This window comes from Pygocentrus nattereri, chromosome 13 (genome assembly GCF_015220715.1).
Source record: "Pygocentrus nattereri isolate fPygNat1 chromosome 13, fPygNat1.pri, whole genome shotgun sequence".
In the NCBI taxonomy this organism is placed as follows: domain Eukaryota; kingdom Metazoa; phylum Chordata; class Actinopteri; order Characiformes; family Serrasalmidae; genus Pygocentrus; species Pygocentrus nattereri.
The window spans coordinates 21187900-21214958 of record NC_051223.1 but is presented as its reverse complement, the minus strand read 5'-3'; the positions used below and the strand labels follow the sequence as shown (position 1 = coordinate 21214958).

General features: G+C 38.6%; 1 protein-coding gene across 1 annotated transcript in view; it reads left to right on the top strand.

Moving 5' to 3' along the window:
* Nucleotides 1–27059, top strand: part of atrnl1b (attractin-like 1b) — a 116489-nt gene that overhangs the window by 35536 nt on the left and 53894 nt on the right. Inside the window, exons 18-24 of the mRNA XM_017695966.2 lie at nucleotides 2415–2633; nucleotides 2839–2976; nucleotides 7856–7949; nucleotides 15278–15330; nucleotides 19863–19957; nucleotides 21851–21929; nucleotides 22881–23038. Coding sequence (XP_017551455.1) covers nucleotides 2415–2633; nucleotides 2839–2976; nucleotides 7856–7949; nucleotides 15278–15330; nucleotides 19863–19957; nucleotides 21851–21929; nucleotides 22881–23038 — 836 coding nt within the window. The remainder of the gene's footprint in view (nucleotides 1–2414; nucleotides 2634–2838; nucleotides 2977–7855; nucleotides 7950–15277; nucleotides 15331–19862; nucleotides 19958–21850; nucleotides 21930–22880; nucleotides 23039–27059) is intronic.

Below are 27059 nucleotides of genomic sequence, written 5' to 3'. Positions count from 1 at the left end.
TTCCCAGTGTCTCATGTTTCTTATTCTCAGTGACAGAGAGACAATTTCACGGTGGACACAATGACACTGCGCTTGTGTGTGTGTGCGTGTGTGTGTGTGTGTGTGTGACAGTCCCTCTATTCACTGGTAGAAGTGCTATTATGCTCACTCTGATGGAAAATGAATTAAAATCTCTCAGCCAAAAGTGGGTGGTGTGAGTCTGTAAATCTGTCTGACTGAGGGGAAACATTTTTGTCACCAAAATGTATCTCTCCATCTTGGAGAGTGATGGTTATTTACCATTTCCACAGCTCCTCTCAACTTGGGCCTCTGTCAGTGCCCCTTTTAATATTTGTTCCTGCATGTCACTTTTCTCCTGGAGCCTGGAAGGCACTTTGTCTTTGTTGGAGATGAGCTGAGTGAGGGTGAGGGTGTCTGGATGAGCGAGACTGGATGGACAGCTCCGCAGAGTGTGTTTGTGACAAGTACACTGTATCTGATAAAATCACATACTGCAAATGGTTTTAAATATAGTAATAACATGATGCAGCCTGAAATATATGTCTTTTTTGACCTTTGCCATGGCATTTAATGCTAAGTGATATACTTTTGTTAGGAAAAGATTTCTCACAATGGTTTTATTCATTTAATTACGAGCAGGGACAAGGTATTTGTTGAATTCTTTATTTCAGCTTTGCATATTTTGTATCTGGTTAATCTTATTTACCATCCCTGTCTAGGCTTATTTGAGTAGTTAGAAGCATAGTTGCATGAGTAAGTTGTTCTGTGTGTGGTGACCCTACTACTGTCGTCTTTGATGGGTGTGTGGATGTGTGTTCAGTCTGCCAAGGAAAATACGAAAGAGTGAGAGAGGTGAAACAAAAGCGGTGATGAACAAGGGCAAAAAGCAGACACTTGTCGTCATGTTGCTGAAGGTTGTGTGGACAAGTGGTTGTGCCTTTTGTCCTTGTTTGTCAGATGGTTTGGTGTCCCCTCTCTCTGTCTTTTAGTTTTCTCCGTCCTCTGCTGCCGTATGAATCCGCTGTTGTCTGGACTTGCATGTGGTCATGATTTTAGATGAGAAATCAGCTGGAGAGGCTGCTGTTGAAGGTGAGGCTGTTATAGATGTGCTCAGCATGTACAGCCACTTTTCTCCATGATGAGTTTCAAATGTGTCTAGCAAGTGTCAGTGCCTCTCGAACGTTTTACATGCAAAAATGATTCCTTAAACAGAAGGAAATTGTTTCTCATCTCTACTCGTAGCTCTACTAGAGTGGGTAAAAAAGTAGTGGGAAATATAATCGATTCCTTGATACTTTGCAATTCAGAAAGATTCTGAAATGATTCACAAAATGCTATAATCAGATTTTTATGCAGGCTGTACATTTCCTATTGTGTGTTCTCACATATTTGCTATAAAGTAGTTTGGCACAGACTAGCTTGGTGGAGGAAAAACCATACAGGATCACAATAATACATACGTATTTGCAGTCACAAATTGGTACCGATTTTTGTGTATATGGAATAAAAGTCCAAAAACCATAATAAACGTCACTGTGTAAGAACACGGCTTTATTTGACAACTACCCCAAAAATGGTGAACAGGCTAATCCAGTAATATTTAGTGTAACGCTTTAAATTTAGGAATTAACTGAAGGAACTGTCAGCAAACAGTAAAAAGCATGTCACGTAACTGTCTCCAAATGTCAACATTTAAACTAAACTCCTTGAACTACTATAACCAGTATTAAAACCAGTCTGTGCAAGTGAAGGTACAGCAGCGGTAGCTTGGTGATAACAAAACATTTGATGATCTTGTTAAAGAGTTAACAATATATGATATGAAACTGTCAGTTGTATCATTGTATATTTGTTATTGAAGTATTGTTTACAATATATTGTGCTGCACTTGTAGTTTACTTTATTGTTGAATGCACTGTGTATTGTAGTTTACTGTATTGTATTGTGTTGCATTGTACGGCACAGAGTTCTGTGTTCAACTCTGTTCCTTTTTTCTGAGTATCTACAGTGACTTTTGTTTCTAGCAGTATCTGAGCTCAGGACTGTCTTTTCTCTAACCTATTGGTAACTAGCAAAGATACTTCCTCTAGACAGACAAAGCACTTCTTGTAAGTTGCTGTGGATTAGAACGTCTTCTAAATGCTGTAAATGTAAAAGATGTAAATGGTGGTATTAGATGTTTGGGTTGTCGATGAGAATTCAGAAATTGGCTTGAAGTGTTGGCATAGAGACAGAGTGAAGCCAGATACGGTGTTATCTCCCACAAACGTAACTCTAAGACTCTGCAAGTTAACAGCGAGTAAAGTTACTACTCAAGTCAAAATCAACTTGCTTCAGTTTTTGAATATAACATTGTAATCTCAGACTTCACTCAGTGTACTCTTCTCTCTCTTGCATACTCTTTTTCCTTTTAGCTCAGAACTGCTCTGGGTTCCGGACATGTGGTCAATGTCTGGAGCAGCCAGACTGTGGCTGGTGTGGAGACCCCAGTAACACAGGGAGGGGGCAGTGCGTGGAGGGCTCATACCGTGGCCCCATGAAGAACCTGCCCAAACACAGCCAAGACATGGTGCTGGACACTGGAATCTGTCCCAAGGAGAAAGGCTATGAGTGGGCCTTCATCCAGTGTCCTGGTGAGAATGGACACATGCAAATTGTCATTATGCCACCAAACCCTCAAACACTGATCCCAAAGAATGCCATTTGCTCTACTCAGCATCTCACTTGCAACATTTGTACTTAGAACATGTGTATGAATAATATAAAACATTTGTAGAACAGCCATGGAGAATAGTTCTCGTGTTTACAGTGCTGATTAGCTCCTCTTCTCTGTTGCAGCATGTCAGTGCAACGGCCACAGCACATGTGTGAATGGTAGTGTGTGCGAGCAGTGTCGTAACCTCACTACTGGCCCACACTGTGAGACCTGCATGCCTGGTTATCATGGAGACCCCACCAATGGAGGAAAATGCCAAGGTCAGTGGTTTAACACCTTCAGCCAACAGAGGACATCGTGACACCCCCATTAGTCAGCCACATAGGAAAGTTAATATTACACACACTGATACCACCAAACCTGATTATTACGTGTGGTGTGTTGTTTTTTAATGTTAAGGTAATTTAGGAGCCAGCACAATTAGAAGTGTCTGCAAAAGGCTACAGGCTTAATCTGTCATAGAAATGCACAAAAATTCCCACACAGACACAAAATGAAAATTTTTGGAGCAGCACATGGTGTGGTAAAAGTGTGAGGCATAGTGTAGCCCCTGGTTATGTTAATTTAAAACACTGTTGTTTGGCTCTATAGTAAATCAGGTCTACTGTCAGAGCCTGTTTAGTTTAAAGCCAGCCAGCGATGCATGCCTCATTACTGTAGGTCTGAGCAGTATCTAAAAATAAGTAGCACGATATTTTGTTAAAAAATAAATAAATAAATATTGACCCTCGTTGTCTGCCGCAGCTTAGACATATTTCTGTGCTATCTTTAGCTTATATGCTTTTTAGCATCGACTGAATTCGTGAAAACCTAGTAGTAATATGATATTGAGCAGGTCAACACAAAGTTGTTACTGCACACATGCATTAATGAACTCCAGCTGGTGTGGGTTCATAGCTCTTTCTTCTCTTTTGATGACACACAAGCACCTTGCATGCTAAGAGCTCCCCATTTTATAGAAATTTTAATTGATACAGAACATACTTTTTCAAATTTTCATCAGACCGTGTGCAGCAGAGACAGTGGGAAGTTTGCTATGCTGTAAGATAATGGCATATTAACGCCCTGTGACAATGCATTGTTTTAAGAGTGACGGGCAATAAAATGTTTCATGTAAATTTTATTTAATATAATTTAGCAAGCAGTTTCACTTAGTTTAAATAAACTGCTGCTCTCTAGTGCCTAGAGCATCAAATTACTTTTACAGTTACAGAAGATGTTTGCCCTGTTGCACAGGCTTACTTTACTGGACCATCTCCAGTGTAGAGGCACTAGCCAATCTGTTCTGTCACAGTGACTATAAGGTGATCAGCTACAGCTTATTTAACTCTTCCGCTTTCTCCTCTAATGCTGCGTTTACACTGATGGTCTTTCACCTTAGCTATTGCCTGTAAAGGCAAGACCAGTAGAACTGAAATGTGTGAGTTAGACTCACTGACAAGTAGGAGAACATTGTGTATGTAGTATTATTATGTATAATGATGGTGTAGGAAAGGTAATGCATGTGTCTGAATGCTGAAGTCCATTAAAGTCTTTTTTTACTGCAGTGGCAAGACCTGAGCGTGTGAAGCAAACTTTGCTCACCTGCTGCTGTCTTATGGGAATCAGCATGGGCCAATTCAACTGCAATTGGAGAAATAATTATAGTCCACTGCTCAAATGAGACTAAATGAATTTCTGTTCAGATAAAAGGTTGAGGCAGGCCAGGTTGGCATGTTTTGTCATTATAGGCATCACATTCCTTTAAATACCTCCTTTTTACATTTTGCACTTTCTCATGCTCTGTGCCGTTCCCGTAACATGACCAAGACCAGAGGAGAGGGAATATCCACCCTTTTCTCTAGTTTAGAATTGTATTAGTTTAACACGGGATGATGTGTACTGAGGAGATGGGAATCCATTCTGTTAATTGTACCATCTAGTGGAGTTGTGATGTTTGAACACAGTGTTACAGTCGCACTACCATGTTTAACATCCTCTGTCACACTCCTAGCTGTGACATAATGTGATGTTGTTTCACAGTCTTATGGTTGAGCTGCCATTTTGGTAGTATAGACCAGTTCTGAAAAGATTTCCTTGATTTTGCCCAATGTGAAGCCCATGCGCTCAGTAAGTACGTTCGCAGAGCTGACTAGCATGTGGGTCTATGTGGCTACCAGGGCTGAAGCTAACGACTATTTTGGTGGTCAATTAAAAGGACGATTTTAAAACGAGTAAACCACTATTCAGATTATTATTTGCAGTTATTCAATAGATCTTATTTAGCTATCAGATTTTAAATATGAATTGAGGATTTTTTTAAGCATACTTTATTTTTAAAGCCAACTAACACTGAAGACGTCCCCATACTCTCATATTAGTGAGGAAATCTGCAGGGTTACCGCTATCCTAATTTCTGTGCAACTCTGATGTGAGAACTTAAAAATAGAAAACATTACAGCTCATAATTTACAGAGATCAGTCTTCATCGTCTAGGGAGCCAACAGGCTCGTCTTCAGATGCTCCGTCATGACTGATGTGCATTTATTTTGGCTGAGTTAAGAGTGAAGTGCTTCCACACTTTTTGTTGTGAAGGTGTTGCCATTGCCCTATTGTTCACTTCACTCCAGTAAATGGTGATGCACACACGTCCAAGTCAGCATGAAAACACACGCAATGATATTTAACTGATGATTAGTTGGTAATTTGTCAGGAAATAATTTGGAAATCGATTTTAGTTGATCCCTCTGTTGTTGGTTAAGATTTCTGATTTGGTTGACTTTTACACATGGCAGTCTGAAAAACCACAATAAAATAGCAAAGACTAAGCTCTTTCAGTATGTGTAAGTATTTGTAGCATGTAAATAATTCCATAATGCAATGCGACATGCCATTTCTCAAGCCCGGTTCTCATTAGTAGATGCAAGTTGTTGAGAATATTGAATTGAACCCTATATTGTAAATCAAATTGAATTGTAAGTTGAATGTATTGTGACACACTTACAATTTAAACAAATACACAGGCAGCCGTGGCTTTGTTCTTGCGTGCTAGCAGTGTCTCTAATGTTTACATAATAGCTCTATGTTAACATGCATGCTTAGGGGCTGAGAAAGAGAACGAGAGCCACAGGGGTGTGTTTTCATCCCCAGCAGTCCCTGGCCTCTGAGGTGAAGGTCAGGGGTTTGTGAGTGGAGAATTGTTAATGCATCCATGTTTTTGTTGTTTTTTATTTCCATCATGGCCTGGGGACAACGCAGCTTTCTTCCATCATCCCCTACTCTTTTCCTTAGCCACAGAAATCCAGGCTCTATGACCAACTCTTACTGTTTGAAATACAGTTGATAGAAAATAAACAAGGTGTCTTTGCCGTGTCTCTAAGGCTTCATTCAGGCTACAGTGGCACAAATCTTAAATAAATATAACACAGATCACACATCTTCAAAATCTGGTCTTGATTTCACTGTCTAAATGCGCTTTTTAATTTTCATCACCAACGTCCAGTGAGAGCAACGGCAGCTACATAGTCTAGATTCTCCATGATTGGAGCTTCTCGCTTTCACACTGCTTCATTGTCTTGTTCTGAGCTAAACTTGTGCTTTTCCGTTTTGCTAGCACTTTCGTTAGTGTGTGTTTTATCCATAGGTCTCCTACGAGCACTGTCCAGCGTAGACTGCTGAAGATGTGCTCCAGTGCTAATGTTACCGATACTGAAGACATCATGTATTGCTCGTAAATTATACTGAAGACTGTGATAACACGTTCACTGGGGCAGTAGCTGAAAATAACTTAGATTAATATATATATATATATATATATATATATATATATATATATATATATATATATATATATATATATATATATATATATATTTCAAAAAAGCCAACAATAAAATTTAAATGAGAGGGCTACAGTCGAATTGTCATAGCAACCAACTGTGTTTCAGCCTAGGCTACTATGATCGTTAGAAGGGGTTGGGATGTAGGTAGGGTGCTTTCGAAAAAGAAAAGGGCGGAGGGGGGAAGCTATCTCCCATGCCACCAGCACACTGTCTACACTGAGTGCACAGAAAAAGAATCTCTAAAAGTTTTGGTGTAGCTTGGAAGTCGTCTTTTTTTTTAATTAAAGGAATGAAATGGCTAAAGCTTATCTATGTGAAGTACCCTAAAGGCTACTGTTACTGTAGCTATGCGTTGTCTCTTTTGTTTTTAATAACTGATGTAATCACAAGGTACATTTTTTTTAAGCCCCCATTCATGTTTAATGAGATGCTGTGCTGACCATGGAAGTATGTAAAATGGTTTTATCGGCATATTAAGCAAGACTGAGTTAAAATACTTTACCTTGCACTGCTACAGAATGTTCAAGAGCCAGACAAGCTATCAGGGCTGAATAATCACATGTACTAACTCATTGCAAAGCAAATATAATAATGTTTGTGCATCTTAAAGCTGCGGACTGTGTGTTTAACACATGATAGATGTAAACTGTTTAAATGGTGATTGATGATATCGTAAGTCAGCTCAAGCCTGTCATGCACATGACGTTAAAGTCTGATATGCATCTCTTACAGTCTTGAATGTGAACATTCAAGCCAAAAACTTGGATCTGAGTGAAAAATCGTAATTGAGCAGTGAGGTTTGTAATTTAAATGTAAACTAAATGTCTCGGAGGCTGTTGTAACACTGGCAGATTGACGAATGGTGTTGTTGATTGAAGTCAATTTGTCTTGCCACTAATTATGCTTATTGGCTGTAATGTATAATTATGTCTCATGTCGTTAGATCTCTCTGCAGATGTGTCCTAGAGTCTTGACTGAAGTAGCTTGTCGTCTCATTTTGTGCTAAGATCAAGCTTTCACTTGCTGAGAAGCCAGCCATCTGCAGCTTTAATTAGTGTAATTGCCTCCAAGGTGCTGGGTGTTCAGATCATCTAAACAGTCTCTCTCTCTCTTTTTTTTTTTCTCTCTTTCTCTCTTTCTCTTTCTCTTTCTCTCTTTTTCTTTCTCTCTCTCTCTCTCTCTCTCTCTCTCTCTCTCTCTCTCTCTCTCTCTCTCTTTCTCTCTCTTTCTCTCTCTTTCTCTCTCTCTCTCTCTCTCTCTCTCTCTCTCTCTCTCTCTCTCTCTCTCTCATATCTTTTTTTTTTTTCTCTTTCTTTAGCCTGTAAATGTAATGGCCATGCCAATGTGTGCCAAGTGCTGACAGGGAAGTGTTTCTGCACCACCAAGGGGATCAAAGGAGACCAGTGTAACCTGTAAGTATCTCACACATACACACACCTGTTCTTATCTCAGGCATCCTTAGATCATATTCTGCCTTTACCTAATCCCATACCCTTAACTAATGTTGATCAATGATGTCCCTATAGTGCTGACACAGTGCCTTGTGTGGGTAAAGAGCTGACTCTGACAACAGAACAGCAGCATGATCTTCGACATTTTTAATACTACTAATGGAAATAGCAGTTGGGTGCGTGGGAGTGTGCATAGGCTGTATGTAGAGAATAATATAATGTACATCATTTCACCTACCATAACACTTACATACAGTACAGTGAAAAAGTCTTCTACGCCTAAGCACATTATTTAAAACTGTTTATTTAATCAGAATCCGTTATTGATCCCAGAGAGAAAAACTTGCAATATGTACGCAAGATTTAAGTTCTTATGAATACAGTAAAGTGGTGGTGACTGTGATAATAACTATTAAACATCTAGTATGAAGCAGTTCAAATTATTGTACCTCTGAGTTATTGCACACAATTATTATTATTATTACACACAATAATAATATTGCAATTAGCAAGTGTTTTGTGCTAATCATATATTAGAAAACGGATGCAAATAAACAGAAATACAGAAAAAAATAACTTTTTTTTTTTTTCACAACACAACGCAGTCTCGCATAGCTGTTTGGAGACGAATGGACTTATTCACTTTTATAAGCAGTGCAGTTGGTTTCCTGGAAAGTTAAACCTACGATGAGAGTCTGTCAAACACTAAAAAGTTGTGAAACTGAAGTCAGCTTCTCTTTCGAATTTCCCCGTTCCAACTTAATTTCTGGCGCCTCAAGCTGAAGGTGGAACCAGAAAATTTGAACAAGAAGCTGGAGAATCAGAAGCGACTTCAACAGTCCAATGTTGAGAGACATTTTACAAGAAACTGTTCTGCTTTTGAGGAAAGGTTTTCTGGCAGAGATGGGAGGAAAGCAGCTATAGCTAAATCTTAAAGCAGGGCAACGTAAATATGCATTTCTGTTTACATTTTTAGCCTATACTAGGATATTGGCACATGCTAGGTCATACTGGATGTAAAATGTTGGGGCTTCTAAGGTGGTTTGATTTTTTTTATTTTTTTATTTTTTATTTTTTATTTTTTTTATTTATTTTTTTTTTTTGTTGAAAGGACAAAATGGCTCTTAACATTTGGGCAATTTGACATTTGTGAATTGATTGAGTCATCCACGTCCGCATCGTGATGCATATAAGAATCGATTCCCCCCCACCCCTAATTAACACTCTTCTTATAAGTTCGTTAATGTAATATATGTTAACTATTTTTCAGCCCACTACAAACTGTAAAGAATTAAGTTGTTCATGAATTCTTCCCTGTAAATTAATTCCTAATCAATCACAGTTACACTTCTTGAAAATAAATGAAAAAATAGACATTAAACCTTTAGTGTATTCACATGAATCATGTAAGCACTGTATTTTAGAAATAATTCTACACTGATACTATTGCAGCCCCTCATGTGTTTGACAAAACAACATACATATGACCTCTTTGATGGCTTCAAAGGGTCTACCACCCAACCTGCAAAAAAATGAATCTGTGGGAAACACTGAATGTACCTACCCTGCGCTGCATTTTTACTCCACACACCCTCCTACCTGCTCTGTGTACTTATGGTAATGTGTGTGTGTGTGTGTATATGTAAATATTGTAGTCCATGTGATTGTTGAAAACCTCATTTTTAATTTTATTTATTTATGTGGCTGTTTATTAGTTGTCTGAATACAAACATTAGTCTTTCTGTGTATGTGTCTGTGCCTCTGGCAATCCTTGATGCTGCTGGTATATTTCTACACTTGTGTTCATGAGGGGCAAATTAGTGTGAAGGTAGCAGCGAGGAGGCCAATAGCTATTTACTACTCTCTTGGCCTGGTTTCTCTCTCTCTCTCTCTCTCTCTCTCTCTCTCTCTCTCTCTCTCTCTCTCTCTCTCTCTCTCTCTCTCTCTCATTTTCACTCACTCTATCTTTCTGTCACTTTCTCTCGCTCTCTCTGTTTACCCCCACCCCTGTGTAACAAGGTTCATAATGAAGTGCGGGTACCGGTTCAGCCACGTAGAAATAAGATGCCGTTCAAAAGCACTTGATGAAAAGTTGATTTGGTGTGGTGACCACTAGCTGCATCTCCTTTGTGTGTTCTGACATTGTGTGGTGGGGTGCAAATGTAATTCTGAAGTTTCCATTTGCAGCATTTAGCCCAGTCTGCAGTGAAAAGGAGCTCATTACTCCAGAAATGTGCAAGAGAGTCGCTTATTGACAAGAACAGATACAATCAAAAGAAAAAGCATTGTTGATTGAAGTCCATCATCGTCTAATGGAGACCCATAGAGTGTGTTGTATGTGTTTAACTGGCAATGGTGTTACCTAATTGGGGAATAGATTATAGCTGCGCATGTTGGTGCGTGTGTTCGCTGTGTGGGTGTGCACTCAGTGGAGATTAAATTAAGATACATGGAGTAGAGTGCATTATGTTTCATTGCTCTGGTGTAGGTCAGTGTGTGTGTGTGTGTGTGTGTGTGTGTGTGTGTGTGTGTGTGTGTGTATCTTCATTTCTGAAATGTCATACAGATGAAAGGCAAGGGGAATGATGTGTTCAGGCTTTAAAACGCCAGCAGTGCTGTTTGTCCTCTGTCCTCTGTACCGTAGTCAAAGTACACTCTACCTTGTCCTCCCATATTTATCACACACTCTGGGGGGGGGTAGGAAAGACAAATCAGAAATGTTTACACAAGTAATTCTGAGTTATTGAGAGAGAGAGAGAAGCAACAATGAGTGTTCCTGTTTAGGCTGCACGAAATGCTGTAATGCATAAAATTATTGTGGTTATGTAACAAAATTAATGGACACTTAATATTTCCATATGACCTGGTAAATGATGATGCTGCATGGTTTTGATGAAAAAAAAAAAAAAAAAAGTTTGTAAGATCCCTTTACAGTAACGTTAATGTATCGTTATTCGTGTTCCCTCTCAGACACAGAAACAGTAATATGTAACCAAGCTTGCCATTTCTTCAGTCTCTTTTGGCTGAAATCATCAGTGTCTGTCTATTTTTCAGGTAAATACCTGTTTCTGACACGCAAAAACACTAAGACTTGCAAACATCTTTCCTTGGACAAAAAGATATTCACAAAAGTACTTTTTTACAGTATATATGAATATTGTGAAATGGTCATATCATGAACACAGTATTGTGAATTGGATCGAGGTATGCATTAAGCATCTTTACAAAACCAGTGATGACCGCCACCCTGCTGGTCTGCATATAGAGAAAGATGACTCACTCTAGACTGCCGCCATTTAATGAGGGCAAAGCTATTTCTCAGTTCTGTCACTAATGCTCAAGTTTAGGAGTAGTAGCCTGCTTTCCCAGCTTGCATTCTGAACCATTTCACTTACATTTCCTGTTTTATTTGTTCTAACTTGTGTCTTCTGATCATTTACTGCCAACCCTGTAATACGATTTCATGTGTCTTTGAACCAAAAATGTGCTCTTTTTGTTGAATGTAGGAATATGCTAAAGGAAGGCAATGTTGTTGTTTTAAATGCATTTTTTCAGTATACAGTGGTGCTTGAAAGTTTGTGAACCCTTTAGAATTTATATTTCTGCATAAATATAACTTAAAACATCAGAGTTTCACACAAGTCCTAAAGTGGATAAAGAGAACCCAGTTAAACAAACGACACAAAATTATTATACTTGGTCATTTTTTTTTTTTTGAGGAAAATGATCCAATATTACATATTTGTGAGTGGCAAAAGTATGTGAACCTTTGCTTTCAGTATCTGGTCTGATCCTCCTGTGCAGCAATAACTGCAACTAAACGTTTCCGGTAACTGTTGATCAGTCCTGCACACTGGCTTGGAGGAATTTTAGCCCATTTCTCCGTACAGAACAGCTTCAACTCTGGGATGTTTTTGGGTTTCCTCACTTTAACTGCTCACTTTAGGTCCTTCTACAACATTTTGATGGGATTAAGGTCAGGACTTTGACTTGGCCATTCCAAAACATTAACTTATTCTTCTTTAACCATTCTTTGGTAGAACGACTTGTGTGCTTAGGGTCATTGTCTTCGGTCCTTCGGTTGCTTACAAGTTACCCTGGGGTCCTTTGTAACCTCGCCGACTATTACACGCCTTGCTCTTGGAGTGATCTTTGTTGGTCGACCACTCCTGAGGAGGGAAACAATGGTCTTGAATTTCCACCATTTGTCTGACTGTGGATGGGTGGAGTCCAAACTCTTTAGAGAGGGTTTTGTAACCTTTTCCAGCCTGATGAGCATCAACAACTCTCTTCCTTTATCCTCAGAAATCTCCTTTGTTCGGGCCATGATACACTTCCATGAACATGTGATGTGAAGAGCAGACTTTGACAGATCAATGTTCTTTAAATAAAACAGGGTGACCACTCACACCTGATTATCATCTACCTGACTCTAATTTCACCTTCAAATTAACTGCTAACCCTACAGGTTTACATACTTTTGCCACTCACAAATATGTAATATTGGATCATTTTCCTCAGTAAACAAATGACCAAGTATAATATTTTTGTCATTTATTTAACTGAGTTCTCTTTATCTACTTGTGTGAAAATCGAATGATGTTTGTTTTAGGTTTTATTTATACAGAAATATAGAAAATTCTAAAGGGTTCACAAACTTTCAAGCACCACTGTATCCTTGGTAATTTTAGCTTGAATGTCTTCAGTTAGTAGATGTGTTCATATTTTGTCTGATGTCTAAAATGCTGTAGATTTGCAGGAGAGGTCCAGTTGTGCTGGACTTCTGGCCACAGATGGGTGTGGCATTGATGTAATTTGAACTCTAGTCCAGGAGACCAGGCACAACCCCCTGCCACTCAGGAGCCCATTGTGTTTAATGAATCCTTTTCCTGCCCAATTTTAAGAATTGGTTAACAACCATATTATGATGAATTATGATGTTATGATGTTCAAGGCTTTATAGTGACTGTATTCCCATTCAGATAGAAAATATACTGTGTTAGAAGCAGCTTGAAGCCTTGGGTCAAGGCAATTAAAAAAAAAAAAAGTAAAATAAAGATTACAATCCTTGATCTCACACAAGCATCATTCCACCATCATAGATTGCTGTGTCTGAAAGGGGGTATAGTTAAATACATTTGATTTGTTACACTGCAACAAGGACAACTGAGATCAGATGTTCTGCTCAGAGAGCATTTATATTAGAGTGCGCATATGTCTGTGGCAATTTTATATCCCAGTGATCAAAAGCCCTTTTTGAAGGGCCAAACTTACAGAACGCAAACGGAAATGTTCACTGAATAAATTGGTTTGAAATTCAGGTTTTCCTTGGTGTGTGTGAAATTGCTAGAGATTGCTTCCTGCCTTATATGAAATATGAAAATTAAGTTATTTAAATTACAGCTTTGTTTACACCTTGCATTGACATGTATTTCATGTGAGGATTGTATCTGTATATGCTCTGTCCCAATTTTGATTATTCTATTTGCTATACTATACTTCCCCAGTGTGACCAGATGAGATCCGATGTTGCTTTCATTTGTAAAACGCACATCAGAATTTTCTCCGTTTTTCATTAACTTCCTGTCAACATGGTTTCTCATTTGTTACTATTAGTGTATTGTAAGCTGTCAAAAATAAGAAACATTTTAAACTGGCATAAAACAGCGGTGTCATTGATGCAGCTGATGTGTTTCTACAGTGCTCAGTGCCGCTACTGTTCAGAGAACTTATTGGACACGAGAAAGAAGTTAAGAATTTGAATTTGTCCAGATACAGAAAACCGAAAACACTCTCCTTTTACACTTTACACTGTATAATGTAGTCAAGACCTGTCTCTGACTACCTCTGAATGTGTTTTGATCTGATCAGAATGCATCCTGATGGTGTTTACATCTGGTATTTCATAAGGGCAAGTGATATATGAACGTGATCCGATCGCTGTCAACATGTGTGTGCAAGGTGTGTCTCTTGCCTCAGCCCTTGATTTATGCTTTAATGAGAAATTACAGCATTTTATAAAAACCCTGCTAGCTGTATATGTAATGTGCTAGCATCTCAGTAGGTTTATTTCTGAAAACATTTTTATTGTAATACAGTTGATTTGCTTTATTTACCTTGTGGTTATGCTATGGGTCAAAAGAATCGGTAGGGAATTTTTTTATGTTGCAGGCAAAGGTATTACATTGTTAGCATTGCGTTGCAAGGTGCACATTGTAATATTGTTTGAGTTGCTGTGGTACTGTTGATTACTTGTTTCTACATTGCATTCTGCATTGCATTTAGTCCTTACTTTTCAAGGTAGTTATGCTGGTTTTAATCTTTCCATTGCTATCCCCGAGGTTCCACGCAGTGAACACATCACAAACGTTAAACTTTTTGAAGTGGGAACACAATGTAAGTCGAGCCCTAATGAGTCCTCTGCCTCACATAACCTTAATATGACTGCATTTACCATTAAGATCGACCATAACATTTAAACGCTAATTCAGACTGCAGTTGAGATGGGATTTATGGGCAAATAAGGCCAAGCAAGATAGGCTCCCCATTGGCAGAAGATGCTTTGTATTTTTTTTTCCTAAGAAAAAGGAGGAAGGTGGATGCCTAAGAGTGACTTTGCTCATCAGAGGCTACAGACTTTAATCAGGCTTCTGGTTCTTTGCTCAGTAGAGCAGAAGGATGTGTAATCTGCTTAGTGTGAGAGAGCACTCAGCAGGCGATGTGGTGTTAATTGTTTAGCCAATTTGAGAGGTGGAGGAATCTAGCTTGTCTCCTGGCTCACTTTAATGAAGACGCAGAAATAAAGGAGCACCACAATGGATCTGTATTACGCAAGACTCCTTTTGATGGGGTAAACACTGGAACCGGAGGCCACACATGCACTCCAGGGATTTGTGTGCTAGTCTCTCTGTTTTGCTTGGGATATAACATTCATCATCACAAAGACATAATAGCATTAGTTTCATGAATTACTAACATCCAGGAATAATGGTTGTTTTCGGTGGGTACTCCTTTGAACTTTTATCCCTTTCTCAATTAGAAGTGACCACGTGAATGAACCATGATGAACAAATTGCAGTGAAGAATTCCTGACCTAGTAGCCCATTGTAATAGCAGGCATGGAGGAGCAGAGAAAACACTAACTTTTAGCAAATCAGGCACTGTCTAACAAGTATGACACTTCTAAGGTGAAGCAAAGCGGGGCTCTGTAGACCTCATTCTGTGCTCCTACTTTAAATGCCATCGTGTTGTACTGTCATTTAAATGTTCCTTTTAAATTTCTTTTGCAGATGTGATTCAGAGAATCGTTACCTTGGCAACCCTCTGAGAGGAACCTGTTACTGTGAGTATGCGGTTCTTTGCCTTTTAAAAGTACAACTGGAAAAGATTTCTGCATAAAGACTCAGTTAGTTATACCTCTTAAGCTACATTAGTTTCTTTGACATCTTTACCACTAAAGGAATATGCCAGAATTCATATATCAGCTGTATCTGTGTCACACAGTCGATTACTACTACTAATTTTGACACATTTCGCTGTACGTAGAAGAGAACAGAAAACTATAGACTCAAAATTAGCAATATAAGCTATTAGGCAGTTTCTTAATTTTCTTAATAAATGTTTGAAATATGTGACTACATACTGCAAGTTTGAAACTTCTACTCCTTGACGTGAGACAGAGATGAGAGAATGTCTTAGCAGACTTGTTTTTAGGAAATTTTGTCCAACTTTACCAGCAATTCTGGTTGCATTTACTTTGTTAGTCACATGGTCTTTATTGACATTTCTCAGTGTAACTTGTATACACTAGAATTAAATGTTGTTCTTCAGGCCCCAGCAAGGCAATTAATTCTAGACAGGACCACAGAACAGTATATATGATTGGACATCATTTATATGCATATTCACATTTTTTCACATGGATTGGCATCGAGCAGCACATGAGTGGTGAAGGAACTAGTCTCATAACAGCTTTCAAATAGTTAAGGAATTTTAAATTGCATGTGTGTTCAGTCTGTGGTGGATGTTAGAAAAGGGTCTAGAGTAGTCCAAGCGGATGTTGGGGGCCATCAGTGTGGTTAGTAATCTGACAGTAACAGTTACAGTAATCTCATTAACTTGTCACCACAATTTTTTCCCTCTGGAAAAGTAGTCCCATCTCTCAAAGAACAAGTTAGTTTAATAGCTTAATTTTCTCTGTAGAATTTCTGGCATCTGGCCAAATACCTTTTGTTGTAACTGTGTATCGAGTCAGCAGGTGTTTAGTCTATACTGAGTCAAATCAAGTACTTCATGTTAACTGCCAGTATGCCAGATATTTGGCAAATAGAAATGGAAAAATGCTAGAGTATTCCTAGTATTCCTTTAAGTAGTGAAGCGCTGTCTGGTTTCAACTTAAATTAAGCAGTAAAAGAGCATAACCTTCTAAAATGATTGGCCAGTCCATGTCAGTGGAGCTGGAGAGCAGGAAGTATGAGTAGAAGTGTTGAGGGTTACTCAGCCTATATTACACAGGATGTGTGACGGTAGAGTGAACACACAGACGAGTAAGAGTGCCTGTAAAGGGCACAGAGGTGTAGCACTAGGTGGCAGTGTTGCGGTTTGTCATAAGTGAGGGTTGTGAATGCATGTAGGCTTTTTACGTTCACTATCAGCCGTCGTCATGGAGCTTAATGCAGTCAGGAGCATTTAGGACATCAGATTTCACTCAGTCTGCAAAAGCTGCCAGCATTATCCCCAAGCTATCATCAATCCACATTAAACAAACCCATCAATTTATCAATCACTCTCCTGCCACTCCACTCCTAGTGTATCTTTTAGACGGAGTGCGTAGGCTCTGAGCGACTGGTTCAATTACTCTGATTAGAGGAGAGCTGGTGTGCCCATGTCTGCCTCTGCTGCACTTCCCTCAGAGTATGCTGGAGAGAGTGGGCTGGAGAGCAAGTTGTGAAAGAGGCTTGGTGGAAGCGAGTGAAGGGAGTGAGTGAGCTAATTAAAGGCATGTGAGTAGAAGGTTTGACAGAGGCAGTCGTACTAAGAGGCACTACTCTCTCTCTCTCACGCCCGCGCATGCTCTTTCTCTCTCTCTATTTTTTTGTTTCTCTCTTAACTCTTTGTTCCTTAAATTGCGGCCACAGAGGCTGCTTAATCTTGGGCTGTCGCAGCATTCTGTTTTGACCCAGTGTCCAGCACGTCTTCAGGATAGAGTAGAATTACTAATCGGATTGTTTACTTAATATCCCTCTCTTTGGAAACTCTCTGAATGTCAATAGGAGATGGTGTAACTCAGCCTGGCCCTGAGGGGAAAATCTATACAAGCCAAAGCTATAGATATCTACAGTTCAGCCAGGGTTAGAGCAGCTCTGGTGACCTGAACTGTAGTCTATAAAGGGTCTCTAGACATGCTCCATACTCCCTAGCAGTCACATATGTAGCCATACTGTACCAGCACTGTGGAAACCATTGACTCACTTGTAGTCAGTTTAAGTGTGGAAGAGACCTAGGGTGGACTAGAAGGGCTGCACATTCAAGACTTGGACAATGTATCATAATAGGGCCATCACACTTTTGGACAGTTCACATGACATTAAGTCAGATCGACAGGCCTATTATAATTAAAACCTTACTTAAAACCCTTTAATACATAAATATAACTGTCAAATTGATTTAGATTGCATCACATAACTTGGTGAGTGAAAACAAACACGCAGGACTGGTTAATCTTATTAACCTTCCTTGTTTTGCATGTATGTTTTCAGCAGACACTTTAATGGAGAGCGACTTGCATTGGCTGACAGATGCAGCGTTTAGATTCTTTCCTGTAGCGTTATCGTTCCTACCTGAATGGGGCATCAAATCCCTGTCTCTTTTTCTTCTTATGCTTTGGTCCTGAATAACAGTCTTGTTCTGTCCAGCAGAATATAGTTAAAGTATTCTTCTGTTATCCACTACTGTGGTCTTCCATAGTCTTGAAATATTATTAGAAAGTAAGAGTGTTCTGGTGACCTTATCTCTGATGCTTTTAATGTTCTGGCTGTATCTGATTTTATTGATTTTTTTTTTATGTCTCATTCAGGGGTTGTTAATGATTAATCGAAGGCCAATAAACTGTTGTTAAGAAATTAGTCAACTAATTTATAAAAATGAACAACTTTGTCTTCTATAAACCTAATTTATGCAAAATAGGTTGTCATTTTTAAAATTTTGCACAAGGGAATGCATCAATTATTGCTCAAGAAACGCAGCAGTAATTTTCATAAAATTAAAACAGTGTGACCTAAAAGGGTCTTGTGTAGGAGCATTTTTACAAAGCAATATGACGAGATGCAGTGCCAGTACTGTGATGCGGTTTTGAAATGTAGTTCCACCCAGTCCTTTAATATACCATATGACAAGAGTGTGTTGTGAGCAGCCGATACACCACAGCCAGCTATCTTGGTGATTTTAAAGAGAACTTAGGATGAACATTTGGAATCACTTGGAGGCTATGCCAGTAAACACTGTCAGCACTGAGAAATTTCAGAAGCTCATCAAGTTCCTCATGTCAGGCTCCTGCATCTCATATAAACACACCATTATAAACCATAAAGAGGCACACATCAGGTAGAGGTTATGTGTTTATAGGTCTTGCATGTTTAGCATTTGTCAACGATTAATCAGTTACTGCTGACCACAGCGTAGTCTTAGCCACATAATGGCCCTCTTTATAGCCATTGACTGTTATTTTGTCCTGATGTTGAAAGACAACTAAACAGGCTCAAAATGCAAATTAGAATCAACTCTAGACTTTTGTTTTTTGATGTGGCTTAACAATACCACTACTCAATGAGCAGCTGATGTCCAGCCATTGGCCTCTGAAATGCAGTGACTGTATAAAAAGGACTGTGATTTTTATATGGTTCACTCAATACAGACGTACACGGCTAACACTGTGCACTTCAACCTCAGTTGTTGTTTCATTTCAAATCCAATGTGCTGGAGTGCAGAGCCAAAAACAGCATATTTGGCATTGGGCTGAGAGAAAATCTTGTTTTTTGTAGCTCAGTCTTGTCAAACTTTCTAGAGTTTAAAAAAGTGGGATTTCTAAACTAATATTAAGGTTTCTTTTGGACACCCAAAGATAAACTTGACACTGTGCTTCCTGTGATTTTATGAAGTGCTGTGAAAGGATTGCTTTTGAGCTAAAACAGCAGTGGCCTTGAATATTCCATTCATAACAGCCTGTTAATGGGGTGTCTGTGTCCTTCACTTTATTGGACAGGTAATTACTCATTACCAGCACAGTCACAGCAGCAGTCCAGATAGAGGCCATCGTAAAGACGATGTGCTCTGTATTCTGATAGAGCACTCCTCACTGCCTGTTAGGATACTGTGGTAGACATCCACAATAAAGAGAACATTGTCCCTGGATTATGAATGATTGTCTAGCTATTTGAATGCTCGCTTTAGTTTCTGAAAGATGCTCTTTTATGTAAGCAAAGGTGACAGACTTCAAACATTGGAACTCAGAAATTGTCTCTGAAACAGTTGAGTAGGAAGGCCATAGAAAGCCATGCTTTTTACAGCAGTGATGCATTCAGAAGGGGAGGTGTTCATTTAGAACAGTTGAGGTGACCAATGACTCATGTAAGCACTTTAAAGTAGCCTTAATGACAAGTGTGTAGAAATGTACTCACACCACTCTTTCATAATGTCGTACATGTAATCAATGGAGGCGCAAGTAAGACCCCATTCTTTAGGTGAACTACTTTGCAAATGTCTTAGCAACAGCTGCTTTGATTGAGTAGTACTTAAATATCCTTCATTGTACAATAATGGTTCCATGTTTATGATGTAGCAACTATAACAGTAGTATCTTTTGGATCATTTGAACAGACAACCTGCTGATTGACTACCAGTTTACCTTCAGTCTTCTTCAAGAGGATGACCACTACTACACTGCCATTAACTTCATGGCCACTCCTGAACAGGTTAGTCGTTTTCCACTGATCCTGCATAGTACATTGAAGGGTCCGTACTCTGGAAAACCATTTTTTTTTTCCCCTACTAGTCCTGCACAGTGTATTAAAGGACACAAATCATAGAAAACTGTTCAATGTGGTATGTGAACTTTATTAAAGTTTTCTACTGTTTACTCCCCAGTCTGTACAGTCCACAACTGAAAACTAAGGGTGTATTCAGACCTGGCAGGTTTGGATTGATTTAATTGAACCCTTGTTCGATTGCTCAACTGGTCTGGTTTGTTACTGCAAGTGAAAATTGTCATCCGAACTCTGATGTGCAGCAAATAAGTGGACTGAGACCCCCTAAGGAGGTCTGCTTTAATTCGCTTTAAAACAAACTTTGGTGCAGTTCTTTGAAGTAAGAACACAGGACAGACCAAAGATGTCTAAATTATATTGTCTCAAGGCACCAAGCTTTTTGCCTTTTGTGAAAGCAGTAAGCCACTCGAGGCTGTGTTACAGTTCACCCTGCCTTATGTTGTGCAAAACTGTGGTAACAGAGGCAGTCTGGTGGCTTAATGCTGTCATTTTACAAGACATATAGAACACAAATAAAACCAAGAAACCAGATAGAACAGAGAACAGCATTATTCAGACATGCATAAAATGCAGCTTTTAAATGATTGTTCCATTTAAGGTAAAGATTTATTCAAAACCTATATCATCAATGTGAAAAAGTAACTGACTGGTACATTTCAATGACTTTGTTTTGCTTCTGTATTCATATCTCTGTAGTACATGGCATCAAGTGCTGCTTTTTGAAACTTTCAAACCTGCTTCTTATTGCAAAACAGGTTCTAATTAAGTGATGTTTAGATTCAACAGGTCTGGCAGTAATCATACTTGGATGCAGCTTGTGAAATTGAACCCAATAGTCAGTTAAATCTGCTTAACTGATTGGCATTTTCCTTTCAGTAAATGAAATCATTTAAAAACAGCATTTGTTTTTACTTGGGTTATCCTTGTATATTTTAATATTAAAAAGGAATATTAATATTTTAATATTAAACATAGTTTGACCTGAATCATTCAAGTGTGACACGAATGCAAAAATAGAAGAAATTGGGCAAATACTTTTTCACAGCAATGTACATTATAAAATCTGCCCAGTGCATGACTTTTATTACATGTTTTGGTTTGATGTTGACATGCAATAATGCATCATTTTCCTTTTTGCTCTGCAACAAGGGAACCAAACTACAAGTATAAATGCACCTTAAGCTACAGTAACAGCTTGTTTTAAATGCATTGTTTTCTGATGTTATGGAAATCAGGGTATTTACATAAATCTGCCTGTTCTGCCTACAGCAGTTTAGTCCTGCCCATTCAAGGAGTGTTGAGAGAGAGATATATATATATATATATATATATATATATATATATATATATATATATATATATATATGTGTGTGTGTGTGTGTATATATAAAATATAATCTCTTGGGGAAAAATGGTCAAGGAAAAATTAATGATGACTTTTTCGTACACAAAACTACAAAAATGTTGTAAGTGGACCTTGGGGAAAAAAATAATGAAAACGCAATAAAAATGTAGGATATGGGCCCTTTTAACATGTCCGTAATTACTGTTGTATGAGCCTTTGTTCTAGGCTTAGTAGGAAGGAGATAGTGAATGATGTGAATGAGCAGCTTATAGGAAAACCCATTTTTGTTGAGTTCAGTAGCCATAAAATGAACACTTTCTGTTTTTGTGTTATGTAATGCCTCTGTTAATCAACAAACTCTGTGCTCTGATATGACTGGGATGTAGGTATAAAAAGCAGAGTAAAGCACTTGTGATAGTGATTTATTTTGCACTCACTGTCTTTTATTTATTTGCTTATTTATTTTCCATTTCAAGACCAACAAAAATTTGGACATGTCCATCAATGCGTCAAACAACTTTAATCTGAACATCACTTGGTCTGTTGGATCAACAGGTAATTGCATTTTGATGTTTTCCAGTTTTCCCTCTGTATTATATGGTAATATGGTTTACTTATGTCCTTGTGTTCTGCCTTTGTCTTACCTGTTTGTGCAGTGCTGGTGTGTATGTCCTGTCTGAGTGACTGTGGTGTGCATTTGGAGCTGTGCTCTACAGCAGACATTCAAGGACACTACCATTATGTTTGCTTGCTAGCTATTTATTTTCAGATTTTCTTTCAAAAAGTCACCAGCCTGTTTTTGCTGTGACTTTGACATTTTCACTCCTGTTTAACAGGTTTACCCTCTGCCCCTCGACCTTTCAATGCTCTGCCATTAATATTTGGAGCATCAACTCCCTGTTTAAAGATACTCTCCCTTGAGAAGGGCTTCTTACAATAGCCTGACCCACAGCTCAGAATTCCCGAGACGAGACATCTTCAGGAGTCTACAGGAGTACTGAATGATTTCAATTAAGATAAATGTTCCCACAGAGCAGCACTTGGGTTGTCATTTTAAGAGCTTTGTTTCATAGTGCTGGGATGGAATGGAGAATGCGTAGTTGAAGGAACTAAAAAAAAAAAAAAGATAGAAACAAAGAAGAAAAAATCTACTTTGGAAAGTTGAGTTTTGTCTGTGTTTATCAGTGTTTATTCAGTGCTGTTTTTTCTAACTGTATTCAACCAAACTCAAGGTGCTTAAGATTAAATTATATGTCTGTAATATTTGCAAATGTATTTGACTCTTGTGTAGTATGGGCTAATTGTGAGCACATTAGTGTGGGAGTATTTATTAGCTTTCAGTTGTGATTTAAAATCCAATAGTCATTGTCTGAAAGTGTGATATATGGTCAAGAGCAATGTTTACCGCTTGTCTTTCACTATTATGAATTAACATTTTGCTTCACCTGTATTCATTTGCCTTATGTTCTCCTGTAAAGTATTGACTCTCAATTGTTCTGTCAACAGCGGGTACCATTTCTGGAGAAGAAGTTCCCATTGTGTCTAAGACCAACATTAAAGAACACAGGGACAGCTTCTCCTGTGAGAAGTTCAGCTTCCGCAGCAATCCCAACATCACCTTCTATGTCTATGTCAGCAACTTTTCATGGCCAATCAAAATACAGGTAAAAGCATGTCCTAGAAGATTTTGCTTCAGTTTCATGTTTGTTTTGTCCGAAGTTGCATATAAATTTTAAACACTAATTGGCGGTGTATGACCAGAACCAATCCAAAGGAACACTATTTACCACCTGGGGTTTTACCAGAAAGCCAGTTTGGCTCTTCTTGAAGGGTGGAGCTTTCCCCCTAAACAAACATGTGGAGCTTTACAAGATTTCCCATTTATTTTTCAACCAATGACCTGTCTCCTCCTTTATAATGTCTCTGGGCTGATCCAGTTCTGATCCTTTGTTTCTTGTTTTTGCATTCTACTTTGACCTCTGTCAGGTGACTGAAGTTGCCTGCAAGTTAACAAAGAGGTCCAATTGTCAGTAGTGTGTAACTGTTTTACAGTGGGCTATGAAAGCTTGTATCATATGCAGTGTCAGTATTTAGGCTGGGTTTGATTTAAAGTGTTTTATCTAATCACTGCAGGTAAAATGTGAGCGAGCGACTATTACACTTTGAATGTGAAATTATGAAAAAAGTAAAACCGAAACATTTCAATCCAAAATGTCATAATGTACAGGCAGAAAAATGCAGTTTTAATGTAATGTTAATCAGTAGTCTAACACATCTTACCTAAATGATGTGGCCATCTAATCTATAACCCTATTTGAGCTGAGGAGGTCTGGTAATGTCATTTTTAAGGGTTTTGATAGGCTGATTCAGATGGAATAAAGTATCTGTGCAATATCCCCAAATTCCATCAGGTAGCCCATATTGAGACATCACAGCCTGGACATACACTTCAGTGTTAACATTACAATTAAATAAACACTGCATAGAATAGAATAAAATTGAATAGAATAGCATTAGGCTAGTACAGAGGACCTAGTCAAATTGCTGAATGTCACCAAAAAGGATAAAATTGCTCTGTGTTGTGAAAGGTACTTAGATATTTTAGTTTATTCTCATTCTAATTAGCCAATCAGTTAAATGTTTAGTACAGTAGTATTGAACTTCAGGAAAGGAATAGTGCCAGGAGCTCTGTTTTTGTGGTGAGCTTTGTGTCCCAGTCACAAAAAAAAAGAGATGATGTCTATTAACAGAATCTGCTGTTACGTTACTGTGAGGTCAGTTCAAGCAGTGCTGCTAGGTTTGAATTAAAGAAGAGAGTTCACTCTGGAATTATTAGTTAGCAGACTTGTGAACACTATGGAAATGGCAGATTCATACTGGAATAAAATCTGACAATTACTCAACGTATTGCACCACCAAGTAAAATTAATCCGACTAGAATAAGGCTTTGGGAAACACGAAGATCGGCACAGATTTCAGGGGGAGCAACATTAAATTCAACATTAACATACTCAGGTTGGATCAGGCACACACGTTGACCTTAACAGCCCTGATACTGACGTTTGTGGAGGCAGCCCTGTGGCACCCATCCACCATTTAAAATGATTTCTTTAGTATAGATTTTTAAAGTCTTCTGTGCTGTTAACTAAATTCTAGTTAACTGTACACTTTCGCACTGATGTGCATAAATACTGCATGCTTAGTAACTGAAATAAAGGCACTTTTCAAGAGTTCGAAAACAAGTACAAAGAGTGTAATTGTAAATTCTGTTTATAGTCCTTATGCCTTTGTTAAGCATGAATGCACTGCGTATTGTGACTTAGTGTTTCCATCTGAAAGACACATCTCTGCGAAACTCCATGCTGGTTAGAGAGCCATTTTCTCAGTAAGGCAGTGTCTCTTGTCAGTGAAGAGCATTTTCGTGCTTACTAAAGCGTCTCTCACTGTCAGCCAAATTCACCAGAAAGTAAATGTAAGACACAGCTTTACCTTTCAGCTTATTTGATGGTTTTCATGATGTTTAGGTCGACTGTTGCTTTAACATGTGTTTGGCTAATCTAGCATAGCCTACTGCAACTAACAGAAGGCAAAGTGATTTGCATTCCTCTTGTATAGCTGACAGTCGTAGATATGCAGTTACCTCACGTCTGTGCCTCTAAGTGTGTGTGAAGCTTAAAGCAGACATATTTACATTGAATTATGACTGTTAGTGTCAAAATTAAGCACAATTCTGTATTTTAGAATTCAGTTTTTAGGGTCAAGTTTCATAAAATCAGCCCAATTCCATAAAAATAGAAGCTGTCCAGCCCTACTGAATTCCATTAATGCTGTGTTGAGTCAGCGTGCCTTTGTCTGATGTCAGACAAAATGGAAATGGAATTCAACAATCATTCTCTCCTGTGAAGTGGAAATTCATATTGATCACTGTGCTTTAAAATGCACTTAGACAAGACAAAACACTCTTTAAAAGATCCATGGCTTTGTAATATGAAAATCAATTATTTAGGTATGCACTGGGACAGTTTTACAACAATTCCACAAAATATTCATTCCTTAGTCTTATGATCCATAAAATTGAATCAGCTCTTATGTAGGAGTGTATTACATTGCCAGATGCCTAGATGACTGTCACGTAATGACAGTCTCAGTATGATGGTTAAAGATGAAAGAGATTGCTAGGAAACATTAAAGTTGAATTTAAACCGATGTACATTACTCTTTTTATGAAATATGTGTGCTGTCTTTATTGCCTGCAGGCATATACTAGTAAATGCACATGTAGGAAATTGAGTTTGAAGTCAACGTCGTTGTTTGCTGTCAGATCAGTTTTAGAAGAGTGAAAAGATTTCAGCATCATCAAGTGAGTCTTGCAGGTCATTATCTAATCTGTCATTGTCGTCCAAAAAGGATCTGCTCACCTCTTGCCTCTGTAAGTCATCAACACGCACGTCAACATACGTCCCTCTTGAGAAAATGCAGCATATTTCTGAAGTCCCTTTCTTACTGTGGCGTAAATAACCAAAACCACTGTAGCGTTATGTGAACACGGAGACTCAGGCAGAAGACAGTGTGTTCTGTCCAGTGCTGAGCCTGAGGGGAGTGACCGCACTTGGAGCCTCATCCATTTTGACTCCCCCTCACTACGTCTCTAGCTGTCGTGCCCCTGTTGGACTGAGTGTGGTGCCCAAGGCTGGCTGACATCAGCGCTAGGTGGCATTGGGGCCCATGGGGGCTGAGCTGTACAGGAGGATGGTAGGGACTTGGCTGTTTGGATGTAGAAGCAAATGTGATCTGGCATTACAAACTCACCCTCTGCCACTCTGGCCACAACATCATCACCCTACTGTGTCAAAGCATCAGCCAGGCTTGTTTTGACACACAGACACTATCCCAGGGTATCATTTTCAGGTTAAGCTAATATTATCTTGGTTATGGAACATGAGTTGCAGCTTTTTTAGGATCATGCCTGCTTTTATTATTAACCACAAATTAGTAATAATGTGTTGATCAAGACACTAGATCAGTATCTGAACCAATACTGACCATATCAAATGGTGACACATCCATATTCAATACTGGTTTTTAAATCATGGTAGTCATAAAAGTGTAACAGCACATTGTCCAGTAGCCTGCTTTGTCATGCATTTTGTCCTCCAAATTCTAATTCATGTATTCATATTTATTTGTTTTTCTTTTCCTGACAAAATGTCAAATAAAAGAGATTAGATTAGAGAAGAAGACCTTAGGTTGTTACAAGGCAACTCGGTGTTGTGCACTGACACTGATTTAAAAACTCTGTAACAATGGATGGACCGCATTGCCTCCCTGCATGGAACATTAAACATCACTGCAAATTTATTTGTTTTAAATTAGTTTGTCTCTTACTGGGAGTGAGTAGTTAGCCAGGCAAGTAGGTCATTTAGGTTTTAGTTCATGCAGTGAAGTCCTGAGCAGCGCAAGCTACTCCTGTAGCATGTAGATGATTTGTCATCTTTCTGTGTAATCTTTTCTCCTGTTTTTACAAATTTAATTTGACTGAGCAGAATAGCCAGGTTTAAATGTCAATATGGTGTGATATATATTTTTTAAGCTGCTTCAGTGCAAAGTGTTAGCAGTCCTGCTCAGTTTTTCAGCGTTTCTATTCAGTGCTCTGTAAACAGTGTGTTATTTTGAGTGAAACAGCTT